Here is a 25,503-nt window from a genome sequence, read left to right as displayed (position 1 = left end):
AAACATGTAAGAAGTCAAGTGAAAAGGTATGGAGTTATATTCACATGCTTAGCTTTAAGAGCTGTGGATAGTGAAGTAGCAGCATCAATGGATTCTGGTTCCTTTATCAATGCCTTATGCTGCTTCATAGCAAGATGAGGACAAGTCAAAGAGCTGTGCTCAGACAATGGTACCAACTTCATCATCACCAATCGAGAGTTGAGACGGTCTATTGAACGATGGAATCATTTTCAGATCCATGAGGAACTCCTACAGAGAGGTATTAAGTGGACATTTAATCCTCCAACTGGTTGCTATCATGGAGGAGCATGGGAGAATCTAATTTGCTCCATTACGAAGGTCCTAAACTCTACTTGATGAGGAAGGTCTCCATACAGTGGTCTGTGAAAAAGAAACTATTCCAAATAGACGACAAATAACAAAGGCATCCACAGATCCTAATGACCTACAGGTTCTCACCTACAACCATCTTCTGCTCCTCAAAGCTCAGCCATTATTGCTGCCTGGTCTCTTTCAAAAAGGAAGACTTGTATGCTGTCCGAAGATGGAAATAAATAAAGTATATGTCCAATTTGTTTTAGAAAAGATGGATGAAGGAGTACATGCCGCATCTTCAGAAGCGTCAAAAGTGGACCAGGGTCAAGTACAATTTAACTCCTGAAGACATCATACTCATTGACTGTTCCAGATAGGAGAGGACTTGTACGACAAGTAAAGATCAAGACCAAGGCAAGCTGTCTGGACAGGCCTGTCACAAAGGTTTGTCTTTTTCAGGAAGCTGGGGAGTCCTGATGGATAATTATTGATATGACTTGTTTTGACATGACTGACTTTGGATGTGACTTCAAGAGTGGTGGTAAAGATCACTCTCAACCTACTATGTACTGGTAACTTCTGGTCTAGAGAAGCTTGAAGTCCTTGGAGTAAAGGACATAGAAATTGAACTGTTCACTTCGATCATTTGTATGTCATCTACAATTTAATTACGGTATTCTGTTTATTATTGAGTTATAATAACTAGGGGCAGGAGTGTAGGAGCAAGGGATGTATTTGGGTTGCACCCCTGTCACTCAGTCACCAATGTTGTGGGTGTGTGTGTGTGTGTGTGCGCACGCGCACAACACTGGGGTGTAGTAGTAGTATTTAACATCACCAGTTCCTGCTTGTTATCAGTTTTGCTTGTAACAAAGAGGGCATGAGGAGGGTGCCATTATTTTCTGTTAACCGCTATCCGCTATTTTTGTCCAGTTTTGCCACAATATCTATGCACAGCATCTTGTAATGTAAAAGTGTTTTTGTGTGCATTTCTACAATTAACACCTACAACACAGCTACGGACTCATGCTCTTGCATTGGACACTCGCTACAACAACCTCTGTTAGTTCTAATTAGAAAGGGTATTCCCACACAGCAATGGCCTGAGTGTGCTCATAAAAGTTGGAAGAGATCACAAATAGCCCATAATTTGGTGAAATTGGAGGAGCAAAAACAAACAAAAACAGTAAAAGCACATAGAAGAACATGTTCACTGAAAACAATACTAAAAACTTTAAAGTGATCTGTATTTGGAAAGAAAGGTGTATAGGCTTTCTCCTTTGTGACAACATTGCAAGTGGGCTGCATTTTCTTTGTACATGTACAAAACAATTTCAGAAACTGATTCAATCATAATTATTGAGTCAGTTGGTTATGTTTACTACTTGTTGGCTGGTGGTGCCTGTTGGGCTTCACTGAATTAGTCTAAATTGTATCTCCACTGACACAATGCTGACAGCATTACCCTTAAGTTAAACCACTTTGATCACCATAAAGGCTTAATATAATTCTTCCTTTAGTCCTAATATTCCTTAAGAAAATTGGTTTAGTTCATTCAAGACTATGTTAAATCTAAGACTGTTCTTTACCTTGTCTAATTTGTTTAAAAGGACGTTTTGTCTAGAACTTTTCCTAACCTCAATTAGCCCAAATATTTATGAAAGAAATTATACCAAATCATTCAATCATTATTGCAACAGCCACGTAAAGGAAAGTGGTTGACAACATTGATTTGTTCAGTTTCAGTTCATCACATTACAAATTCCTCCAGCTCCATCTGATTTTTTTTTAATGGGTGCACAAATTATATGCAATGCTGTCTTCCTGTTCTGTTTGACTGTCAGAGGACATCCAGTTTAATACTTATTGAAGGCCTCAGAGACAAGGGGTGAAATTATTTTTATATTTTATCGTGATATAACAGGCACTGTGTTTCAAGATCATGAAGTACAGTTGTAATCACAAAGGAAAAAGTACATATACCAGACTGTCTTCTTGTGATGAAAATGGGTGAGATTCATATGTGAAATTCTTTGCTAATTAACAGAGAAATTGTAACAAAAAGTACTAACAGCTACAAAAATCACTGAAGCTTTTCTCTCCATTTCACCACCTCTCTACCCTTTGTACAAGTTTCTGGCTGATATACAGGATTTGATTTCATCATTCACTCATTTAAATTAATACATTGGATCTTTTCTATGTTCATTGTTACTGTACATGGTTAATTTCCCATGTACTACTTTCCAATTCATTCTGTAAATACTAAAAACTTCAAATGCCTCATCAGGACAGACAAATGTGTCAAGTGATTGATTATACTATTATCATAAGACTGTCAACAAGATCCTTGTACCATGTTTGCTCAGTGAGTTATGATAGTTGTGTAGCGGTGCATCTCTTTACCTCCAAAATAACAAGATATAGTATGTCAACAGTGGTCAGAGTACTGAATTTGTGAGGTGTTCAAAGTATTTGAAAACTATTACTAACTCAAATTATTTTTCTTTTTTCTGTTTTTAAACAAGAATTGTAGCATTTTTCTAAGAGTTTAAGTTGTTTTAGTCTGAATAGAGCTCTGATCTTTAATAAAATGTATGCTCAGTATATTTTGTGACCACAGGATGGCAGCAGAAGCTCACACTGGTGGGTATCAGGCAGACCATCTGTCCATGAGGTGTAAGGCTTCTACATTTCTTAGTATAGGCCTACTTTATTTGGATAGGTTGACTTGCTTCAAGTCTACCAATCAGCTGAGTGGGAGGCAGTTAAAGAGCATGACTAGTCACCAGTAGTGTGGATATCACTGCCCAAAAGACTGACTCCCTGTGACACTGACCTCTAAATTACCTTGTATTGCATGTTATAGAAAAAAATCATATTTTTTGATTGTGTGAAAAGGGTTATTTTGTATTTGTGAAGTAAAGGTATATTTTTTAAATTACATGTTCAGGGTGTCCTTGTAGGACAAATCAACCATCTCTGCCCTTTTTCTGTTCATGAATGCTCTCACAGGTGTACATTATGACACTGTTTGAAAGTATATATAAATACAGTATATTGTGCCGTGCAATATTCTAGCTTAGTGAAAAAGACACTTAAATGGGTTTGAATTTGACATAATCACAAGCAACTTACAGTTATGCAGGTCTTATACATGTTTTAGAATGCCCTTAAACCACTGAAGTAACCTACATCCATCTATATATCTATCTGTTGCTTGTGGTAACTGTGACATCAGCACTAAGAGTATTCACCTTTTCCTGACATAAATCCTCTTATGAAAAGTGAAATAGTTTCTAAATCTGCTTGCAAGTTTCTTGTTTAAGCACCAGTTTCTATATTAAGGAGGTGATATCCTGATATTGGAGACTAACAAATGTACAGCAAAATCTCAGATCGGTTTCCATCAAATCCTGTCCAGTTATGTGTCTGTAGTTTTTGACAGTTCTTCATAACCGGTATATACAGTTTGTTGCTGTCTCGTTGAAACATGAGACATCAAAAAATAACCACAACTGACTCAAAATACAGGAAATCAGATTCAATCATTCGTATAATATTTGACTTTGTTTTTGTATCTCAGATGCAGAAATGTTTTCTAATTCCAATAAATCGGTTTCCTGCAGAATTCATTTCTTATTTTATACACCGAAAAGACATTATTTTCCACAAATTGCAAATCTTTTTTGCTCACAAAATATTCTACTCTGTTATGTTTTATTTTTTAAAATTACTGTAAAATTCCTGTACAACCACCGACAAGTTGTTCTGTGTGTGTGTATAAAAGTGAAAAAAATTATAATATAAGATATGATCCGGATTTGTCTTTATTTCAAAAGATGATAATGGAAAAATTAAAAATATTAACAACATAATATTCAGTGGACATAACTTTTCCAAATGTACACTTTATTTTAAACAAAAGTACAAAAACAAACATCAGATATTTACAATACTTGCATGGCAATGTTCACTTTCTTTGGTCATTCTTCCAATTTGATGGTTTTACACAAGTTAGGCAACAAACAGCAGCTTGGAGGTCTGAGATTATCTCATGCTGAATCTATTATTCAACCAGATGCAGAGCAACCTACTGATGACTTGGAAATTAATTACATTTTTTTTGTAAAGTCTGCAAGCAATTTATCAACTATTTTAAATCCAAGATATGAATTATGTGACAATTATTGAATTTGCCTACCAGGATATTTAATCTTGTACAATATAAATAGCAAAAAGAAAATTAATCTCACATACTTCACAATTACATCCTGGTCTGATACATTTTCAAATTTAGTAAATGCTCTTAAATGACCAAAATTGTGACATGTACAGCTGCGCGTATTCATTCGTATTCTACACAAATTTGACATAAAAACATGAACCCTAGTGCACATCACAATCTGAAGCAACTACAGGTAGATTCTCAAAAGAAGGCAAAACATATCACAAGAGCTACTTTCAGGCAAACGTCCCGTCCACTCTGTGTGTTCAATTACAAAATTATGCCATAGCTACACAATAAACAATCATATGGAGCTCAAATTAAGAATTCACTTTGACATTTAAAACAAAATCCTTTCACTGCTACAGTTTAAAGGACTTTCTCTTAGGAACAGTAGAAACAAACAAAGGCTGTATGTAAAACAATCTGCGCAACCAAATTAAAGCCAGTAAAATGAGTTGAGTTATGCTATACATTCTCTCAATAATCTACCTGCTTGTGTCATACAGTGGTTATGTCCAATGTACAGTACATTTGAAAAAGAGACAAGCAAATTGAACTGAGTTTCTTTCATTTTCTCTCCTGGTACTTTGCAAAGACATAATTAAAAAACAAAAATCATGTAACACCAAAGAACTCTGTGGCACATCACCTACTTCCTGCAATGTGACATGTAAATCATATTACCATCTACAACTAATGCCGAGTATAACAATATACCCTTAGCCCTTTCAGGAATTTCATCTCAATTTCAACATTTTTATGCCTGAATGAACAAACTGAAATGTACACAACGAAATAAACAGATTTTGTACACTGATGTTGAAGGCAGAGGTTGTTTGACTGTGATGAAAACTAAAAGCGATGGCTGTGAAAGTCAAACATAGACTAATGCAGGCCTACACATCCTTACAGCAAAGGCAACTGGTCTAGTAGTAATTTTACTTGCATCAACTAACAAACCAAAATTTTCTCAGTTTCCCAAATTTCATTCTAACAAACATGAATTCTAATAGTAGACAAGTTTACACATGTATCAGTAGTGCAGACAGGTTAGGTATATCACATACAGTATCCATTTGTTTTTTTTAAGGATTGGAAGGGTGGGGTTTGAGGGGCTTGGGCGGTGTTTGGATATGCTTTTTAGTAAAATTCTCCCTGAAACCAAATCCAAACTGTCTTCTTCCCAATGTACACTTGTTTTTTTTTCTTTTCACAAAGACAGAGATGACGAGAAATGTGCAAAAGTTCCATGGTCTCACTGCAAAGAAAAGATCGAATGAAAACAGTGTTATTTGAAACTGAATGACATTGTTAAACTTTATTTAAGCGTATGGTGGCAATGTTCTGTTCTCTACCTTTCACATTCCCAAATGGTTGCCGTTTCTTTACACCTCAGCTTTTTGGCTGTTCTCCTCCACTTTTTCCTCCAGTTTTTTCTCCTCCTCAGAAGACCCATTCTCCTTTTCACCAGTCTTCCAGCTTCCTTGCCTGTTTAGAATAAAACTTTGTTACCTAACATGTTGATAATCCTTCAACGGCAACTGCCCCAGGCCCGCCTAGACCTCAAGGAACCATTAAAAAGCCCAGAGTTATTGTGGTGAATTCAATTAGAAGAATAAGTTCAACATTTTGGGAAATACACTTATACGCTATATGGCAAATGAGCATCTCATCTATGAGATTTAGATAAGAAGATTGATACCTTTCTTATACCTGTCTGACAACTATGAAGCTGAAGCCAGGAGACTGTTAGCTTAGCTTAGCTTAGCTTAGCTTAGCAGAAAGACTGAAAGCAGGGGGAAACAGCTAGCATGGCTCTGTCCAAAGGTAACAAACAATCCGCCTACAAGCACCCCCTAAACTCAGTGATTAACACATTATTACTCTTTAGTTTAATCTGTCAAAAATGAAGTATCAAAACAAGTTATTGTTTTACAGTTGGTTATGTGTCAGACTATTTCTTGGCCAGGTGCAGTGAAACCTTGTGGTAACCACAAGACTATGGTCCAGTACATCACACCCCTGTAAAACCACAACCAGTCTTTTTTACACTAGTTAGCTATTTCCCCTTGCTGTCAGTGTTTATGCTAAGCTAAGCTAACCTAACCATCTCCTGGCTGCAGCTTCACATTTAACAAGAGTGGTATCAATCTTCTCACCTAAATCTCTGCAAGAAAGTGCATTTCCCAAAATGAATTTTGAATTTGTTGCAAATATTAAAAATGTGCTCCATTTAAGTACAATATTATCAATATAGGCAGGTAGTGCATTGTTACTTCATCTTGTGGCCCTGTATCAAAATTTTGTTTTGGCACCTTAATTATTTTATTTTGTGCTCACATTGTGCTTGTTCCTAAATAAAGTTGTGTTTAATTAAATCAACACAAACTAATTTACACACAGAAAACCGGACACCAGGTGGTATTATTTCAGGCTAAGACAGGTTAACTTTACCTTGCGAGGCAGCTGAATTTGCAAGATCACAACATCACAAGATTGCACAAGAATCCATCTTGTCAGGCTTCAAGTTATGCGAACAACCGGTGGTTTGGACCAATCAGTGTTGTGAATCCAGTTGCCTCGCAAGGTAAGATGGTGATAGACCGTGATAGACAGATGGTATTTTTTGAAAGTGCCTGCCCTTTTCCAAACAGTTTCCATGGACGACTTCTCAGATGGTTCTGTGTAACAAACCTTCTGGCGCGTCAGTTTAAGGTTAACTGGCCATTGGCAAATTAAGTCAATTTGCGAATTTAGACCTTTTAACCAAAATAGGACAATTATTATGTTACAGTATTAGGATTCTTAGAAAAGGTTAACATTGATTTCTTACTTGGATTTCTTCATGTAGACCCAGTATGCCACGCCTATAACCATACTGGCGACAAGAAGGCCGACTACAACTCCAACTACCAACTTGGTTTGGTCATTATCATCCGATTGATCTGTAATAGAGATAAAACAGAACATCAGACACCAGAGGGACACATTTCAGTATGAAACTCCAGCCTGAGTGAATATAGGAAAGAAAAAAAGATAATAATTATTAGCAATAAATGCATTGATGAATGAACACATCCGCACTGTATATGATTATGACTCTTTGAGTTAAATGTTAATGATATTCTTAGTTTATGACTCATTTCATCAGCCAGTGAGGTTATGGACAACGCTGACATTTTGTCAGGATGCTGGTAGCTCCATTCCTTCTTCATATCTTCACTTTCATCATCACAAAACACACTGTCCAAAGATTGATTTCCCAGTTGTAGAGTTGTGTGGTAGTGTAAGGTAAATATTTGATAAAGAGTCTTCTTTCAGTGAACATTTGATTCCCCCATAGTCTTTACTCACCCCCCTCCCAACGTTTCTTACAAGCAAGGAGACTTCTACAACTTACCTTGTTTATCCATTCTCACCTCCCCAAATACTGAAATCAGATATAAAATAAAATTAACGTCCAACCAAAAGGAAAAAAACTAAAAGAAACAAGCTTGATGTCCAGAGAAATTTCTTCTCTACTACTTCTACTTCTACTTCTACTTCTACTTCTACTACTGTTGCATGCAAGTAGTTCAGAGAGGGAACAGATCAAATCCAGCATCCCAACATACACACACTGAGGGAAGGGGGAAAAAAGAGGTGAAATGTTGTCCCAAACACACAGGGATGAGTAAGCAAGACAGAGCAAAGGATGGTAGTAAACACTGCACGCTTTTGGACAACAGTGTGAACCGAGTGCTAAGTGCATGCATCAATTACATTTGGTTACATGATTGATGTAGTGATAGTAAGAAAGTTGGACCTTCACTCAGTGATCATCAAAAGACAAACAACCACCAATATAAAAAGCAGGATTTATTTTTGCTTTTCTAACTTAATTTACACATCATGTATTTATGTATGTTTTTCTTATTATCTTTTATCACTTATTTTTCCCTAATATTTATTTGATACCAAAAGTATCAAATAAACTAAAGAAATTGGCTGATTGTACAAAGTTTATGTCAGAAAGGTTTATGTGAGCCCAAATGGTGTGTAAAAACATAACTCCATAGATAAAAAACAGCTAAATTAGGTGGTTTACCCTTAAGTACATACCTGTAAATTACTGTAGTTTTAACATAAACAGCTCGGTATTATGTCAAGTCAGCATGCAGACAGAGAGTTAGTGAGTAGAGTAGGAAAACATCTACAAAGGCAGATTAGTGTTAGAGTTGAGTTAGGTTTTAGGGAAACTACGATGTAGAGAGAGATGAGTGGGCTGTATTACCACTTTTGTACTTACAGGATGACACATTTATATCCTTGGTATCCATGCCAAACTCATTGGACACCGTACAAGAGACAGTCAGATTTGCAGTAGGCACAACTGCGATCTTGTGAGTTATCTTGCCATTGATGAAGGGACTCTCGTCAAGCTGAACAACATGAGGGAAAGAAAAAACAAATATTAGTAATTACATATCTGGCTTGACACTATGATTTGATCTGAAAACCCAACTGTGTAGAATAAGCCAAAATCAGCAGTGGCATAAGAAGTATTTAGATCCTTTAATTAAGTAAAAGCACCAATATAATAAATATTAAAATTCAAAATGCTACTTAAGTTAAAGTGCTTAAAGTATAAAAAGTAAAAGTGCTGTAGAAAAATGGCTCCTGTGACTGTTACATTATGATAAAGCACATTATTAGATTGTTAATTAGTTTGTTAACAGCTACAGCTGTCAAATAAATGTAGTTAAGTAAAAAGTACAATACATCCCCCTAAAATATAGTGAGTTAAAAGTATAAAGAAGCATTAAATGGTTGGTACAAGTACCTCAAAACTGTAGCACAGTGCTTGAGCACATGTACTTAGTTGCTTTCCTCAACTGAAAATTAGGGTAGTGTACAGTATGTAGAGCACTCTTTGCTACCACTAGGGGGCGATGTTGGATCGATATGTGCTTCATTCTTGACATGACAAAGACACAGCATGTGCCTCTGGGATGTAGACACTTGAGTCTAAGAGGAAAACTCCAGACACAAAGACAAACTGACAACACCCTTTTCACATCCTCTACATATACAAGAGGATGTGGCAATTTTTTAAATACCCATTACTAAGCCTGTATTCAAATCTTACATTATTCTCCTTGAATAGATGTTAAAGAGAGGAATGAAAAAATATAAACTTTTGAGTGAAATATGTGCTATCTCCAAAATGCATTGTCCTTCAGTAAAAGAGGTCTGTGCACCTTTGTAGTTGATTCATTATTACACACAGATTCAAGTTTTGGGGTTGTTTTTGAGGTTAAACACTGACTAAAAGGACTGAAAAGATTTGTAACCATCCTGCACAAATAGACCACAAATAGACTATAACCACACACACCCTCAGGTACATGTAATTCACACTGCTTCACTGAGTAGTTCTGTTATCAGAGTATATTCAGGTACACTACAGAAAAGGGGCAACTTTTTTGTCTTCATGGCAGTCACAAAATACTGTGTTTGAGCCTCAGAAAAAATAAAGAAATGTGGTCTTTCAAAAACACTGGGCACAACCACCTAGAAATGTTAGGACCAGATAAGTTCACAAGTGCGGCAGCTGGGGAAAATACTAACTATCACACACGTAAGAGGGAGTACTCACTCATTCTGCAGCACAGAGTGAGTGGCAAAGCAAAGCATAAACTCTCTCCGGACCAAGACACTTCCACAACTTGGATTTTTTTTTTTTTTGCCTGCTTAAACAGACTGCCTCTATTTACTCCCACCTTCCCATCTCTGCTGATGTTATTCATAGGTTTGATGTGAGGAAAGCAATGCCATTACATTTAAACAACCATATGAGCATCTTAGTGGATCGTCTTCACTGTTTAGAGTGCCTGCTTGTTCAATGTAGAAACAAGTGTATTTTCAGAAGTGGTTTGATCAACCAGACACCTGAATAGGTCTAAATATAATCACAAACTATATCCTGATGTAGTTGCAATTGAAGCCAAAATTGCCTTCAAATTACCTGCTGCAGATAGAAATCTTTTACAGCATGTCTTGGCTACTTTGTGGACCACATACAGTCACTGTTTTGTTACCTACAAATTTCACTGCTGCAGTTGTTGCTACAGGACAAACCCAATGTCCTCTTACCAGGGCTGCTGCACACTTTTTGAAATCAAATTTAAGGCTTTTTAAGACTTTTTAAAGACCTCAACAGAGAAAATGTAATACTCTTTCCACAGCAAGGCCTGGTGCAGGGCTGAGCTTTATGTTTGAAATGAACTGGACAATATTGATAGAGATATTTTTCTGATGTTTTCGTATCTCCATATAACAATCATCTGTAAAATCTCATAAAGTAATCAAATTAATGGCAAATGCAATGAACTGTGTCCTACTGTTACACTTTACTTTAGATATAAGCATTTTAATTTAAAATTTTAATTACAATTTGCTTGGAATTGTTAAGTTTGACAACATTGTGTAAAACAATAAAGCTGTTCTGGTCGTTCTCGCACTCACAGAGTTGGCTATAGTTAATTCTCCACATTAAGACACATACATGTTATAGCATATATACCTTTCATTCACTTCAACAGTCCATTAAATCTGTAAATACCAGCTAAGCAGTCACCAAATAAAAGTCTGCTCCTCTCCTTCATGTTGGCCGTTGTTGCTCCGCACTAAAAACATTATAATCCAGATTCTTGCAACTATCAGAAATAACAGAGGACTTTGTGTCTTCTCTGAGCCCCCCTGGCTAAGTGTCTTTAGCTGAGCATCATCTGTAATGTTTTGTGCACTTCTTTAATCCTGTTACCTTCGTGAGAGCAGGTGGTCTGTGGAGAACCAATCGAAACATCACCAGAAAAAGAAAAGAAAGAGCTGGACTGGAGTGAGTCACAACCAAAGACATTTAAGTAATTGAATCTTGTGGTTGGATGTTTCTCATGCAACTAGGCATCACCTCAAAATTTAAGGCCTACCATCATTAAAAATAAGACATTTTTAAGACGTTTTATGACCTTAAATTCTGAAAATCTAATTTAATTGACCTTTAAAGGATCCGCAGGACCCCTGTCTTACATAGGAAGGCCATGGTCACATGAATCTCTATGACAACCAGTATGGATTTATCAGCGAAAGAATGACTGCTTTAAAGCAAACATCATTCAGAATGCTTCATTCAAAGCATCCTGAATGATATGTTGAAAACTTTATTACAGCCTTTAGGACCTGAAGTATCAAATCATTTGTTAAAGCTGATATCCATTATATGTTTTTATTTCTGAAATAGCTACATTATGTCTTAAAACACAAAGTAAACCAGCATGAGTTTTGCTACTGAGAAAAAAAACGTCTTGTCATGACTATTTGGGTTCTGACTGTCCTGGCTGAAAATGACATGTAAGCCTTTTCTGGGTGTGACAAATTTCACAACATGTTGTTTGTTTGCTTTCTGAAATCAAGCGTAAACCCAGCCGTATTGCACTTTCCGAGCTGGCACACAGCTGTGATGGCTGATTCCAATAAAAAGGGCAGGCTTCTACTACCAAATATAACCTGCCACAGTGACTCTTAAATTGTTGCTGTAAAAGTTGTCAACAAGTGAAAAGATACAGAGTTTTTGAAAGCAGAAAGCTTTTTGCAAGAAGGGGAATTATGGCATTGAATATTCACATTCACAAATCTTCAGCATTGGCAGGTGCAAAATGTTTTTTTTGCAACCAAAAGGAAATGCTGCAGACAGATTTAAACACCACAAATTGGACAGTCTCACCTGTCAGATTTGCTAAATTATTGTGAAGCCTCATTCACAGCTCCCCAATAAATCACCTCCTAAAACTGGTCAAAACATCATGCCTATGGTATGTTTTTTTTTAATGTACTGACTTTGTGCCATGTGTTTCCAGTTTACTTTTGTTTTGAGGAGCTCGTTGCTCTGGTGTTGAGACACCATAAACAAACTTACCTAGAGAAACAGTGAGTATGTTGGCATTCGCATGCTATATTCTACCAAATTATATTTTATTAAGGAAGGACTTAATTATATCTATCTATATATAGAAAGTGCTGGGAATCTCAGCAGATGGCACATGGTTTCACAGAATCTTGTGAAGCATAGGTGATGTGTGATATCTCATCTATCACTCAGGCAAATTTAAAGTATCCCAACCCAAACATCTGTCTTTACAACAAAACTGGTCAGTTGTAACAGTTGTCAATTCATACATTCAAACTTTTATCATTTTGTCAACATAATAATAATATTTTTGTGAAATTAACCTGAAGAATTACTACATTTACATTTACAAATACAATACTGTGTTTATTACTGTAGGCACAGTATGTTTCCACAAGGCTTCAAGCCTGGAAAAATGTGAGTGCAATTTTCTGTGCTCCGGCAGGAAGGGCACTGAGTGTACATGAAAAAGTGAAATGTTCTTGTAACCACAATGACTAAATGCATGTACAATTATAGAAAATTCATAGATATGACCTTCAGAGATTGCAACAATTATTATAGGAGGAATTTCATAATATTATTATAAGGGCTACTGCTGTATAAGATGTGTGTGTGTGTTTGTGCATACCAAGGTGCCATTGATGCTCCAGGAGACAGCCGGCTTTGGAGAACCTTCAGCCACACAAATCAAAACTTTATGTTGGCCATCTTCACCGCGCTGTTTGGACAGCTGTTTGATAACTGGAGCACCTGCAACAGGACGTAATTCTTCAGATACATCAGAATAAAAAAAGAATATTTGTAATACTGTTGTTGTATTACAGTCATGGACACACCCAAAATGACTGAGGAAAGTCTTTACTTCAAGAAATCTTTTGATATTTTGGGAAATACACTTATTTGCTTTCTTGCGCAAAGTTAGTATATGAAGCTACAGCTAGCAGCCGATTAGCTTAGCTTAGCTTAGCATAAAGAATGAAAACAGGGAAACTGTTAGCCTGAGTGTGCAAAGGTAGTTAAATCCACCTACCAGCACCTCTGAACTTCACTAATTTAGCTGTTATAATTTGTTTGTTTCATACATGAAAAAACCCAAGTGTAAAGATGACATGTTGTCCTTTTGATGTTGTGTACTTTTGTGAACTATGAACAGAGGAAAACAAACAAGGACATTTCCTAAAATATCCGAATTTCCTTTAAAGAATGGATGTGCCAGAATTTTCTTCAATTAAACAAAGATAAACTGAAGTAATTGTTTTTGGAGCCATGGAAAAACGATTAAGTCAGCACTCAGCTTCAATCAATAATGTTAAAAACCACAAACCAGGCCAGAAATCTTGGTGTAGTCATGGACTCAGACCTGAATTTAAACAGCCACATTAAGACAATTACAAAGTCAGGCTACAATCACCTAAGGAATATATCAAGAATTAAAGGACTTATGTCTCAGCAGGATTTGGAAAAACTTGTCCATGCATTTATCTTCAGTAGACTCGACTACTGTAACGCTGTCTTCACAGGTCTCCCTAAAAAATCGATCAGACAGCTGCAGCTCATTCAGAACGCTGCTGCTCAAGTCCTCACTAAGACTAAGAAAGTGGATCATATCACTCCAGTTCTCAAATCTTCACACAGGTTTCCCATCTGTCAAAGAATTGATTTTAAAAATACTGCTGTTGGTTTATAAAGCACTGAATGTTTTGTGATCTTCTGCTACCTTATGAACCATCCAGACCTCTCAGGGCGTCTGGGACAGGTTTGCGTTCTGTTCCCAGAGTCAAAACTAAACATGGAGAAGCAGCATTCAGTTTTTATGGTCCACATATCTGGAACAAACACCCAGAAAACTGCAGGTCTGCTGCAACTCTCAGTTCTTTTAAAATCGAGGCTGAAGACTTTTCTGTTTGCCGCTGACTTTGATTTCAAATGAAATCAAATAATTATTCATTTCATACACTGCTATGTAACTTATTTTCCTGTTTTATCTGTCTTATTCTATTCTAGATTCTTTTTATTTCCAATTTAACACCTTTTAATTGTACTTAAATGTCTTTTTACATTGCCTTGTGTTGCTTTTTTAATCTGTCTTGATGCCTTTTATGCTCAATGTAAAGCACTTTGAATTGCCTTGTTGTTGAAATGTGCTACACAAATAGATTTGCCTTGCCTTTAAGCCCTTACCTTCAACAACAAGCTCAAAAGAAGCTTTTCGTCTGAGGGGCCCCATCGTCACCTCACACTCGTAGAGGCCAGAGTCCGAGTAGGTCAGCTTGCTAAAGTGGGGCTCTTTGTCCAGTTTAACATTATCCTAATTAAATAAAGAAAAAAAACAGCATTTTCAATAACAAGCACAAACTTTATTTCATTGATTGAGGCATTGTGATACAGAGTGTGTTTTTACCTTTGTCCAGGAGACCTTTGATTCCCCGGAAGCGCCGATATGGAAAGTTAGATTCAAGGCCTCACCGGCACTCTTGACAATATTCCCAGTGGGGATTAAATTGATGTCTAGGTCTAAACGAAAGAAGATGGTGAAAAGATGATACAGAGGCCTGACAAGGGTTGATACATTCCTGTCGTTAAACACACAACCCTGCACTTGGCTCACAGCACTGCAGATGCAGCTTATTAGATGCAGTGCGGTTTACACAACACTTTTCTTCCCAAAGCACAAGAGGACAGGTAGGCTGGTAAAGAGATAATATTTGATGAATATCATGCCATGTTTTGAAACATAAAAAAATCTTCGAAAGGTTGGAACTCCGTGTTTGAAAGCTTAAAATCTAATAAAAAAAAGGTTTTGCAAGAAGTTTTGAAGGCTTGCATAATGTTTTGACAGGCTGAAAAAAAATTCAGATCTCTGCAAATATTATTTTGTATTTGAGTTTTCCTTCTTCACAACTACAGCACTCTTTTTACAGTGTTTCTCCAACACATTTGCAGAGTTTCAAATCTGTCACTGTTCTCCTATTGTATTTGTTTATTTACCAGGTTAGAAACCTTATAAATGGTGATCTGAAAACTGGTGCAATGTTGGGGAAAAAAGTTTTGAAATGTTGAAGCTTGAGTTTCAAAAGGGTAAATCTTTTTTTTTTTTTTTTTTTACTTTTGTGGATGTATTTTGCACTCGTACTGCAGACTGTTCTGTCAGAGCTGAGTTTACAACACCCACTTTTCAGAGATCTGCCCACAGAGTTGCAAGCTTGCGAGTCATGTGATTTCTGGAAGCGTTGTCTTGCTGCTTCTAGTATGAAACTTGGAAACAGACCTACTGAGGAGAAAAAAAGGGATTCTGGAGGCAGGGGCTGAAGTACAGTCCAATCACATGTTGTATTTTCTGGGTTAGGTGGGATTGACAGTGACTGGCGCGCACAGGATACACAAACAGGATGCACGGTTCTCTGTGCTGTCTGGCTGTCCAGACTTTGCCAGCTGGTTGGCAGCATCATCTAATTATGAAAAATTTATCAATTTTCAAAGGCACTGAAGAATGTATGATCACTGAGAGTAATTTCATTATGTTTAATGTTAAGTTTTTAGGTTCATGAGATTACTTACCAGAGGAAAATAAATCACGGAAGTAGGCTGTCAAATTGAGTTCATTTAGATTAATTAATCATAAAAATAAGAACATGTTAAAAAAACACAAATAAATGCATATAATATTAGCATTGTTGCTTGCAGTATTTCCCCTGGATTTTTTATCTTGATTTACTTATTTATTCATTGCAGTAGGTGCATACCCATCCACTCTTTAAGTGGGCCAAGATGTAGCCAACCGACCTCTTGCAAGAGTTATAGGTAACCTACAGACTAATTGTGATGGGTGTTAGATATATTTGGTGGTATGGTTCTCTTCTGGGACCTCCATGCCCATACATGGGAATTCATAGGCAGGGAGAGCAGCAGCAAAGACCCCCGATGGGAAACAGAAGAGAGCAGATAACAATAACATCAGCAATGACAATGTTTAATTCAGATTATTTTATGTAAAGGAGGAGCTGGGGCGGTGGTGGGATTTGCACAGCGGCACGCGGAGGAAGCAGCAAGGGTAGGCAGGCAAGAGCAGTTTAAATAGGCCGCCCTGTATGACATTTGCCAATTGAATGCACAGAAGGGAACCAGCTGAGGCATCAGCTGGCGGGGGCTGCTTGAGATTAGCTGGCTGTGAAAGGATGGAGCTGGCTATGAAATCATCTGGCTATTAGCTGATGTGGGCTGAGCTTGACTGTAGCCTGCCAGACCCAACACTATACGCTCAATATTGCTTTGCAGGGACACAGGGATTATGCTAAATAGAAAAGCTACCATGAGCTACCAGCTCAATTTAGACAGTCTGCTTACTTACATACAATGACTAGCTATTATTTATCAACACTATAGCTCCCACATTTTGATGCCATACCCATGGCCCTGCATAGACCTAATGATGAAGCGTTCAGACAAAGTGCGACACCTGCTGGTCAGGTTTTGCAATAATAGTTTTTTGGTATGTGGTTCAACTCTGTTCCACTGTTCTTAACTGTCTTTTTACACCATCTGTAGTGTTAATAAGGAAAAACTGAGCTTGCTCTTTGACTTTTGAAAATAGATATGATGCTTTATGGTAAATCAACTTTATTATTGTACATGTGGCCAAAAAATAGGCTATTTAGTGAATATTTACCTGTTGTATTTCACACTGACATTTTTACTGCACTAATTAATTAGGTGTCTAGCATAGCTGTCAGCGCATAACATTAAAATCCAATGGTCAAAGGAAAGATTTAACAATGCAAGATAAAAATCTTCATTTTGAAAATATTATGGTATTGGTTTACTATTTGAAAAGAATAAATACAATAAAATTGAGAGCTGATTTGTATATGTAGCCCATAATTCTCAGTCATGAATTAATGGTTATGAGCATCATAACACAGAGAGTTTTTATACATTTCTATGTGTGGTCCGACAATTATTAAACTACTCGATTCTATGATCTGCAGGGTTATGACCATGGCTCACTATGCTACAAATGATAGACTAACACCTTTGTTATTCCTAGTAGGGCTGTCAATCATTAAAATTTTTAATTGAATTAATTACATGATATGCTGATTAATTAATAGAATTATTTGCAAACATAAAGACAATTATCAATATTTGCTTAGAAAAGCCCCCAAATAAAAATACTCAAAACCATGAATTTATTTTGGCACATGTGTAAAGCATTGATGAACATAAGTTTATCACTTAAGCCGGTGTTTCTCTACCATAGGCAGTGATGCGCCCATCACTCAGACAGGACCATCCAACACAAAATCTGAGTATTTGTGCAGACGATCCTGAAATAATTTTAAACTCGTCATAAAATGTTTACCTATGGAAAACTATCATTCATTCATTAATTTGTTAATGTGTATTTTTGCATAAAACAAAACTGAAAAGCGACACAAACTGCAGCCTCTCTGTTTATCAAGGTGAGGCAACACACTCTTCCAGGGAACACCGACTAGTAGTGATGCTGAGCTCAGGTGAGATATGTGCCAGCAGGCGGACTGACAGTCACAAACCTGCTGTGACTTCAGACAGATGCTGTCAGTGAAATGAGCAGAGCCACAAACAACTGACTGAACCGATAACTGAATACCTGTGCATTTGGTCAACTTAACAGCATAATTTAACTGTATTTTAGATGCTTCCTGAATGATTCGGTAGGCTAAACCTGACAGGCACATGTCAGTTTTGCTGACCTGACAACAAATATAACAGCAGTTCTCCCACCACCCCCATGGGAACCAGCACCAACCACCATGTAATAATAATAATAATAATAATAATAATAATAATAATAATAATAATAATAAGCAGCCCTAATTCCTTGCTTTATTTTCCTCTGGTAAGTAATCTTATGAACCTAAAAACGTAACATTAAACATAATGAAATTACTCTCAGTGATCATACAGTCTCCAGTGCCTTTGAAGATTGATACATTTTTCATAATATTTTTCATAATGTCAAAACATTATGCAAGCCCTCAAAACTTAGTTTCAATCTTGCAAAACCTTTCTTATTAGATATCAAGCTTTCAAACACTGAGTATCAACCTTTTGAAGCTTTTTTTTCAAGTTTCAAAACATGTTATGATATTCATCCTAGATTACAGGCAAAAAAGGAAATTACACCAACAATGATGCTGCTGTGTGGCAAAATTGCAGTAATTTCTATTTTTCAAGAAATACAGCATGTTTTGGTCTCTTACAGTTGACTGTGATGTCCTTAGAAGCTTCCATCGAGGGGTCATCAATGAGAGAGCATTTGTATTCACCAGTGTTGTCACGTGAGACATCGCTGATGGTGTAAGTATTTGTGTTCTCCACTTTCACCATCTCCCCCTTCAAAGACAAACAATTGAACAATGGCAGGGGATTAGTTTATGATACTTTATTGAAGAAAAACAAGCAAATAAATCTATAGATGCAAGTCTGTAATAATCACAGATAGAGGAAATATTAATGAGCATGTGTACCTTAAGGTGGAAGTTAAAGCTTGTAGGAGCTGGGTTACCATCTGCCACACACTTCAGAGTCACATTGTCTCCTTCCACAAGAGGGTCCTGAGCAATGACCTGAAGGACGACGTTCTCTGTAGAGTCTGTGCAGAAAACAGAAAGATAGAAAGTCAGAGAGGGGGATGTTTGTGAGGGTGGAGGGTGTATCAAGTGGAGCGTGTGCCCCCAACAGCTGACTGCAGGGACTGCAGAGACCAACCATGTCAGCATGCTACAGAGAGCTCAAACTTCACTATTGGCTATGAACAACTTCAAATTCGCAGAGATGGGTGAAATGTAGTCACTCAACCAAACAATCCTTTCAAAGCTCGAATGTTTCTGCTCCATCTGAGCAAACTCCCTCACATTTCTTGCAAGGAAGTGTTCAAGTTCTGCTTTAAAGGCCACAGTGAGCAGGTAACTTCAATATTTATTGCTGTGTTCAGTATAAATCCCACTACAGAGTTACAGAATCCACACCTCATTTCTCAGCTGTCACCATTATTGTTACTGTTGTCTCTCTTGGCTGGAAGCAAAAGAGTCTGAAAAATAACACGTGGCAGTCTGTCACCGCTAGCTACTGCTGTTTTTTCTTGTAGGTCAGGAGCTGCTGCTGATGTGGGCCTGAAAAGCCTAATTAGACACTGTGTACTGATGTTGATTTTAACATAAAAACACTGTTTTTTTCCATGTTCTCTCATGTTAAATAAAATAAGGCAGCTATTTACTAGCCAAAAATAAAGCAAAATCACATTATAGTCCATAGAAACTCCCACTTAAATAACTGAGCCTCAGAATTGAAAATAATACAATACTTTCAGTTGTATCAACACATCTTTAAAAAGTGAAAGAATATTTTATATGCTCAGATACCAATTATATTTTCAAATTAGATCAATTCTAAATTGTTACACTAAACATTGTAGAAGTCTATGAGCAAGTTTTTGAGATAAACTACAAGAAAAAGAAGCAAAGAAAACAACTGGGCTTCAGGGAGGTAAATATAAGACAAAGAATTAATTTTTCATTGTCTGTGATGATGAAACTGAAACAGCATTTTTTTCATTTTGTGCCGAGGTTTTAACACAGTACTCTTGACAACAGGTCGCCTGCAGTTGTTGCATTTCAGAAAATGTGTCCAATGAATGTTGTTAGCAGCGTTCAGTGACTCACATGTGATACTGAAGGTCACTGGAGAGGACACCAGCTCTGCACCCACAGTATGCTGAGTGCTGCAAGTGAACTGGGCATCTGTGTCTTCCTTCTCAGCTGAATACTCCAGTTTGGAGGAAGTGGTCGAGAGGCCAGTAACAGGGTCTACCTGCACCGAGGCTTGGATGGAAATCCCTAGACAAGAAACAAACAACTCTGTCTGAAAACTCAAGGAAACAATGGTGTAATTAACAACACACTGGATTCAGACAGTCTGCTAGTGCGGCACAATTCATCACAGAAGAATAAGTTACAGTAACTGTCCCCCTCAGAGAGAATAATTTATCCAAAACACTCTGATGAGCTGTTTTTGTTAGCATTTAAAATCATGCAACAGGATGAAGAATACACACCTTTCCCATCAGCCACCAGGGGTTTATTGTTCTTAAACCATGTGATGTTTGCAGCTGGATTGGCGTCTTGTGCAACGCATGTTCCTAGCTGTGGGGAAAAAAAAAAAAAAAATTAAATCTGAGAAAGATGACAAAAACCTGCACTTGAAGACAAAATTATTGAAAAAGAAAAATCACAATTTCATGAATTCAGGATGAATCTGCATTTTCTTAAATAACCAAATATCAGAGCAAATTAGCTTTTTATACGCCCCTCTAGCTTTTGAGGATTGAGGAGTTGTCTACGCAATAGACCGTGAAATGCCCAAAAGCATTTCTAAAGCCTCTCAGATCCTTTGGGTATTGAAATTGCAGTAAGGGGGGGTTCTTCTATTTACTAATTCATGAGAATCACTTCAAAGAACTCATTACTGTAGTAACATGGACTGCGCTATGCCTCAAGATACCTTAGCTCAAGTGAGGGATTTCCCTTGATGGTTTACTTCTTAATATAATATAGGTATAAGCAATGTTTATCATTAAAAACCACACCTTAGTAAGTTTGCCGATCTCTAGTTCCTCTGCTTTGTCAGAAATCTCCAGACCTGTCGGTGTCTCTGCGATACAAGAAAAAATGTGTTAACGGACAGGATGTTATTGTACATGATTTGTGTGCTGTATGTTGCTCATATCAGACACCTAAACCGAAAAGATAAGTGGTATTTTAGTCTTCTGCGAGCTTTTACTCACTGTAGATCACCACGTTAACTGGGTATTCTGTGATGTCTGCCCCACCCACCACCATGCAGGTGAAAGTCCTCTGGTCGGTCAACTTGGCTGCAGAAAGCAGCAGACTGGAGTTTGCAGCCATGCTAACACGACCCTTGTATTCATCATTGGCGCTGATTGAGACATTCAATGATATCTTCTTGACCAGCAGGTCTCCTGAAAGTCCCTCTCCTTTGTCCTGGAGAGCAAAAGCAGAGTGCACTTGTTACATATCTGTCACATATAGCATTGGCCTCCAGTTCAAATAAAAGCACACAGTGTTTTGTTCTACACCCTCTGCTCATGCAGTGTCATATGGAGGGACAGATGCATGCTCTAATGCACAGCAAATGCACTCAGACTGGGCGTGGCTCAGACATGATAAGTGGGTGTCAGACGGACTTCACCATTTTGAATCCATTGACCTCCGCTGTGACTTACATATTTCCATTTAGTGATCATGACGTCTTCTGCTTTTACGGCTCCATTGTTGCACGGGATCTCGAGTGTTTCCCCATACAGGCCGATAACAGTCTCCAGACCGCTGACTGTGAAAGAGAAAAAGCAAGGCCACATTTTTCAATTACTTTTTTCAGGAGGGCTAGTCTCGTGAGCTCCAACACAGCATGCATGTTTTTGACTGAAAATTGAATTCTGTCATTATTCTGAATGAAGTCCCCCCCATCCCCCTCGTTCTGTATATATTTGACTGACATTTATCAATACCACTTAGTTTTCGCCTAAATACACTAAGAGCAGCAGCTTCTATAGAGTTCTGCTAATTTTACAGCTCCCTTGGCAAAAAAACTCCAACCTTTCCTGCCCTAAATTTCATTCAAAACATCGCCATGGAGACAAAGTGCTTGAGAGGGGGGATGGGAGGAGGGTGCCAGCAGAAGTGTCTCAATGGGATGCGATGAGGGGTGAGAGCCAGAGGGCCACAGGGAAAGAGAGGCTGCCATGGCCCGACTGAAAATGAGGTGTTGCTCAGTTTTTTGGTATTCACATTCACATTTCAGACCTCTTAGAGTTCAAGCTAAGGTAAATGCATGAGTGGGCGTGTGGAGTTGACAGCTAAAGCTTAAATCCAAAACAGCTCATCAGCAGTTCAGCAAAGTGTATAAGAACAAAGCAATGACCATCCACTTTCTATCAGTGACAATTCTGTCCTTGTATCTACAGGAGAAACCACCAAACAATGAAGATTCTCGAATATTCTGTGTGCATTCAACCCTGAAATTGTGGGATTAAACTCATGCACAAAGAGCTACAATGCCATTTCTGCACTGCCTCATAAGTTTTACTCTGACTTTCTCTGTTTTAACCCATCAGTCTTTTAAACTGCGATGAGGAATTTTCCTCAAATGAGGCGGTTCTTTCATTTGCTTTGTGTGTGATGCTCATTTGAATCCTGTTTGAATGAAAGTAAATACTTTTACTATGGTTACCATTGTCTACATTAGACCGGAGTAACAACTGGGAGGACCTTGCAGGCATATTTGCACAGTTGTGATGTCAGGATGCAGAGGCAAGCTTCCTATACTTTGACTGTTTTGTTTTCCCACGTTAAACCCCCCATGGTCAAGTGTCAAATCAAGACAATTAATCAAGTTCATAAAATAGTTACTCACTGTTTTAACACATGACATTACTAATATCAAACAGTTTGCCTCAAGTCAACAAAGTTTACTGTGTATTACCATCTTCCTGACACCCAGTTGAATAAGTTCACACTTGTCACTCATATTTATGAGCTGTCAGATCTGAAACAACATCGAGTCTGATGCTGAACTAACTGGCATCTGTAAAGCCACAACAGCAAGCAGATGACAAACAACAGACAATTCAATATGATTTCAGACAGCCCCGTGTCTAGCTCTGATTACTTTCTGTACTTTCTTTTAAGTGGTTTTCTACCATATAGCTGAATCTGTGCAAAAAGCAAAGTAAAAAGTAAAGTTTCCTTGTTTTCCATCTTTGTGCTAAGCTAAGCTAAGTGTCTCCTGGTTGTAGCTACATTTATTGGACAGATATGAGAGTAGCATCAACCTTCTTATTTAAACAAAAGAGCGAGTTGGTGTATTTCATAAACTATAAAACTATTCCTTTAATAGCTCAAACACAATTAGTAATGCCAAATAACATCCCAAACATAACCAATTTCAGTGATCACAAATGTGTGTGATTTCATTTTATCTTTAACAAATATGATATAGTTGATTTAATCTTTCTTTTTTTTTATTTCTTCAAACAGAAAAAGTAACAATAATTAAACAACAAACCCTTGCATAGTACTGGCAACACTGAGCTAAATATCATTTTCAAAGTAGGCTTTCAAATTCACAAGGACATACTTTTATAAAGAGCTAGACTGATAGATGCACAAAAAACATCTGTAATACAGAGGCAGGAAATGAAACATCCACGTAAAAGAACAAAAGGACTTCAAAGAAGTGTTGGTATATCTACGGTGATGACTATAATCAGTGCTTACAGCTCTATCTGCGACTTGCTTATGTAAGCATCAAAGCAGTGTAACCCACCCAATAAAAAGTATTTGAGAAAACATAGATACCACAGCACTTCACCCACATAGATACAATCCCTGCATTTAAATAAGGCTCGGCGACATTTAATACTGACAGCCTGGGACAAAACAAACCACAGCACATCTCATCTGCTGACAGCTTTACTAGGAATTCTTCACCAAACACATGGATAAGCTCTGTCACTTGTCAACTATAGCACAATTAGAACTATTTCCTGCATTGATCTCTCTCATTGTCCGTGATTTGCCGCACCTAAGATGTGTTTGTCTTGCATGATAAAATGAATTAAAAGGATTAAAAGCTTATTTAGAATAAAGTCATGCATTGATCGGCCTGAATAATTGATTTTGCTTAGTCAAAATGTTACCTGGCGTATTGTAGATATCTGCAAATTCTCTTCTGTATCATTTAATTGTTATAGATAGTTTTCTCAAGCATATGAAGTTATATTTGATTGTCATGCAACTGAAATGCAAATGCTCCAACTAAGACTTCATGCAGCAAATGGGCAGTTTGCTGAACTGTAAATTTGTATCTGCATTTCACAGAGTCTTGCTCACATTCGGATTTTGGCAATTGGGTGTACATCAGTCCAATCCACCTGAAATGGTAATGCAGATTGCTGGTGCGAACACGGCATGCTGATGTAGCCATCCCACACTCCCTTGTTTTGTCTTTCTGAAGTAAATGTAATGAAACTGACTCTCATGCTTGAACGGGCTTCAGCTCAATGTGCAGGTTTCTGGTCCAAGCGTAATAGACTGTACACGCTGGGCGGAAAAAGGAAAATGGAGACATTGTGAATCTATTAAGAGAGGGGAGTTAATGAGCTTTCTGTGCAAGACATGGGCACATGGTTTGCATATGTGTCAGATCTGATGATATGCAGCTACATTTCACTTTGGAGATGTTTGGGGTGCCAAAAATAATCTGTCAGTATCTGGATTAGGTGCAACACCTGGGGTTGTTGGTACTAATATACTTAAACGGTCGAGGAAATATTCAAATCTAGTTGGCATCCGAGTCCACATGTTTTTTCAGTGCTGAGACTCAAACTTCTCAGGAGAGAGCTCTGCACAACCCGCTCTGCTGAATCTTTAACAATTGTTAAATAACAAGAGTCAGTTATATTCAGGTTACACTGCAAGCACTGCAGTGTTGGAAAGGTTATCGCACTTCCTGTATAATAGACTCCTTACATTTCAAATTCAAATAGGCATTTTTGAATATTCAAATAAAGCTGTGTTCAGCCTCTCTGAGAACTTTAAAAGAGTCTGTATTAAGGAAAAGGCTTTATCTGCGCAGATTACGCTGTTACACAATGAGAACTAATCGCACATGTTGAGTTACAGAAGACAAAGCTCCTGCTGCTTACTGAGATAAGGTAATCCTTCGCAACAAAAGTAGGTGAACAGTGTGACTTCACATTGACAAACACATGCACACAGGCACGCGCACATGCACAAAAAAAAAAAAAATCACTTCCAACATTTGTCTGCGTGATGAGGGCGCAACAGAAAGTAATAAAGTTTGAATCAAACTCTATTCGTTTGCATAACATGCGTTTCATTACAAATCATTTACTGACACTGAAGCCGTCTGGATATAAAATGAC

General features: G+C 37.5%; 1 protein-coding gene across 2 annotated transcripts in view; it reads right to left on the bottom strand.

Annotated features, from left to right (window-relative positions):
* Positions 1 to 5,753: 5,753 nt before the first annotated feature.
* Positions 5,754 to 25,503, bottom strand: part of LOC122984550 (CD166 antigen homolog A-like) — a 41,118-nt gene continuing 21,368 nt past the window's right edge. Inside the window, exons 2-16 of one of the 2 annotated variants that reach the window (XM_044355069.1) lie at positions 21,781 to 21,887; positions 21,322 to 21,538; positions 21,124 to 21,188; positions 20,593 to 20,680; positions 20,201 to 20,374; positions 19,007 to 19,131; positions 18,740 to 18,872; positions 14,899 to 15,011; positions 14,679 to 14,805; positions 13,126 to 13,247; positions 8,835 to 8,967; positions 7,947 to 7,976; positions 7,380 to 7,491; positions 5,902 to 6,034; positions 5,754 to 5,804 (exon numbers count right to left, since the gene is read on the bottom strand). In XM_044355069.1, coding sequence (XP_044211004.1) covers positions 5,932 to 6,034; positions 7,380 to 7,491; positions 7,947 to 7,976; positions 8,835 to 8,967; positions 13,126 to 13,247; positions 14,679 to 14,805; positions 14,899 to 15,011; positions 18,740 to 18,872; positions 19,007 to 19,131; positions 20,201 to 20,374; positions 20,593 to 20,680; positions 21,124 to 21,188; positions 21,322 to 21,538; positions 21,781 to 21,887 — 1,649 coding nt within the window. In that variant the 3' untranslated portion in view covers positions 5,754 to 5,804; positions 5,902 to 5,931. The remainder of the gene's footprint in view (positions 5,805 to 5,901; positions 6,035 to 7,379; positions 7,492 to 7,946; positions 7,977 to 8,834; positions 8,968 to 13,125; positions 13,248 to 14,678; positions 14,806 to 14,898; positions 15,012 to 18,739; positions 18,873 to 19,006; positions 19,132 to 20,200; positions 20,375 to 20,592; positions 20,681 to 21,123; positions 21,189 to 21,321; positions 21,539 to 21,780; positions 21,888 to 25,503) is intronic. The other variant, XM_044355071.1, reaches the window with a different exon arrangement.

The sequence above is a fragment of the Thunnus albacares genome, chromosome 6, assembly GCF_914725855.1.
Source record: "Thunnus albacares chromosome 6, fThuAlb1.1, whole genome shotgun sequence".
Taxonomy (NCBI): domain Eukaryota; kingdom Metazoa; phylum Chordata; class Actinopteri; order Scombriformes; family Scombridae; genus Thunnus; species Thunnus albacares.
Note: the sequence above shows the minus strand (reverse complement) of the source record. Positions and strands in the feature narration are given on the sequence as shown.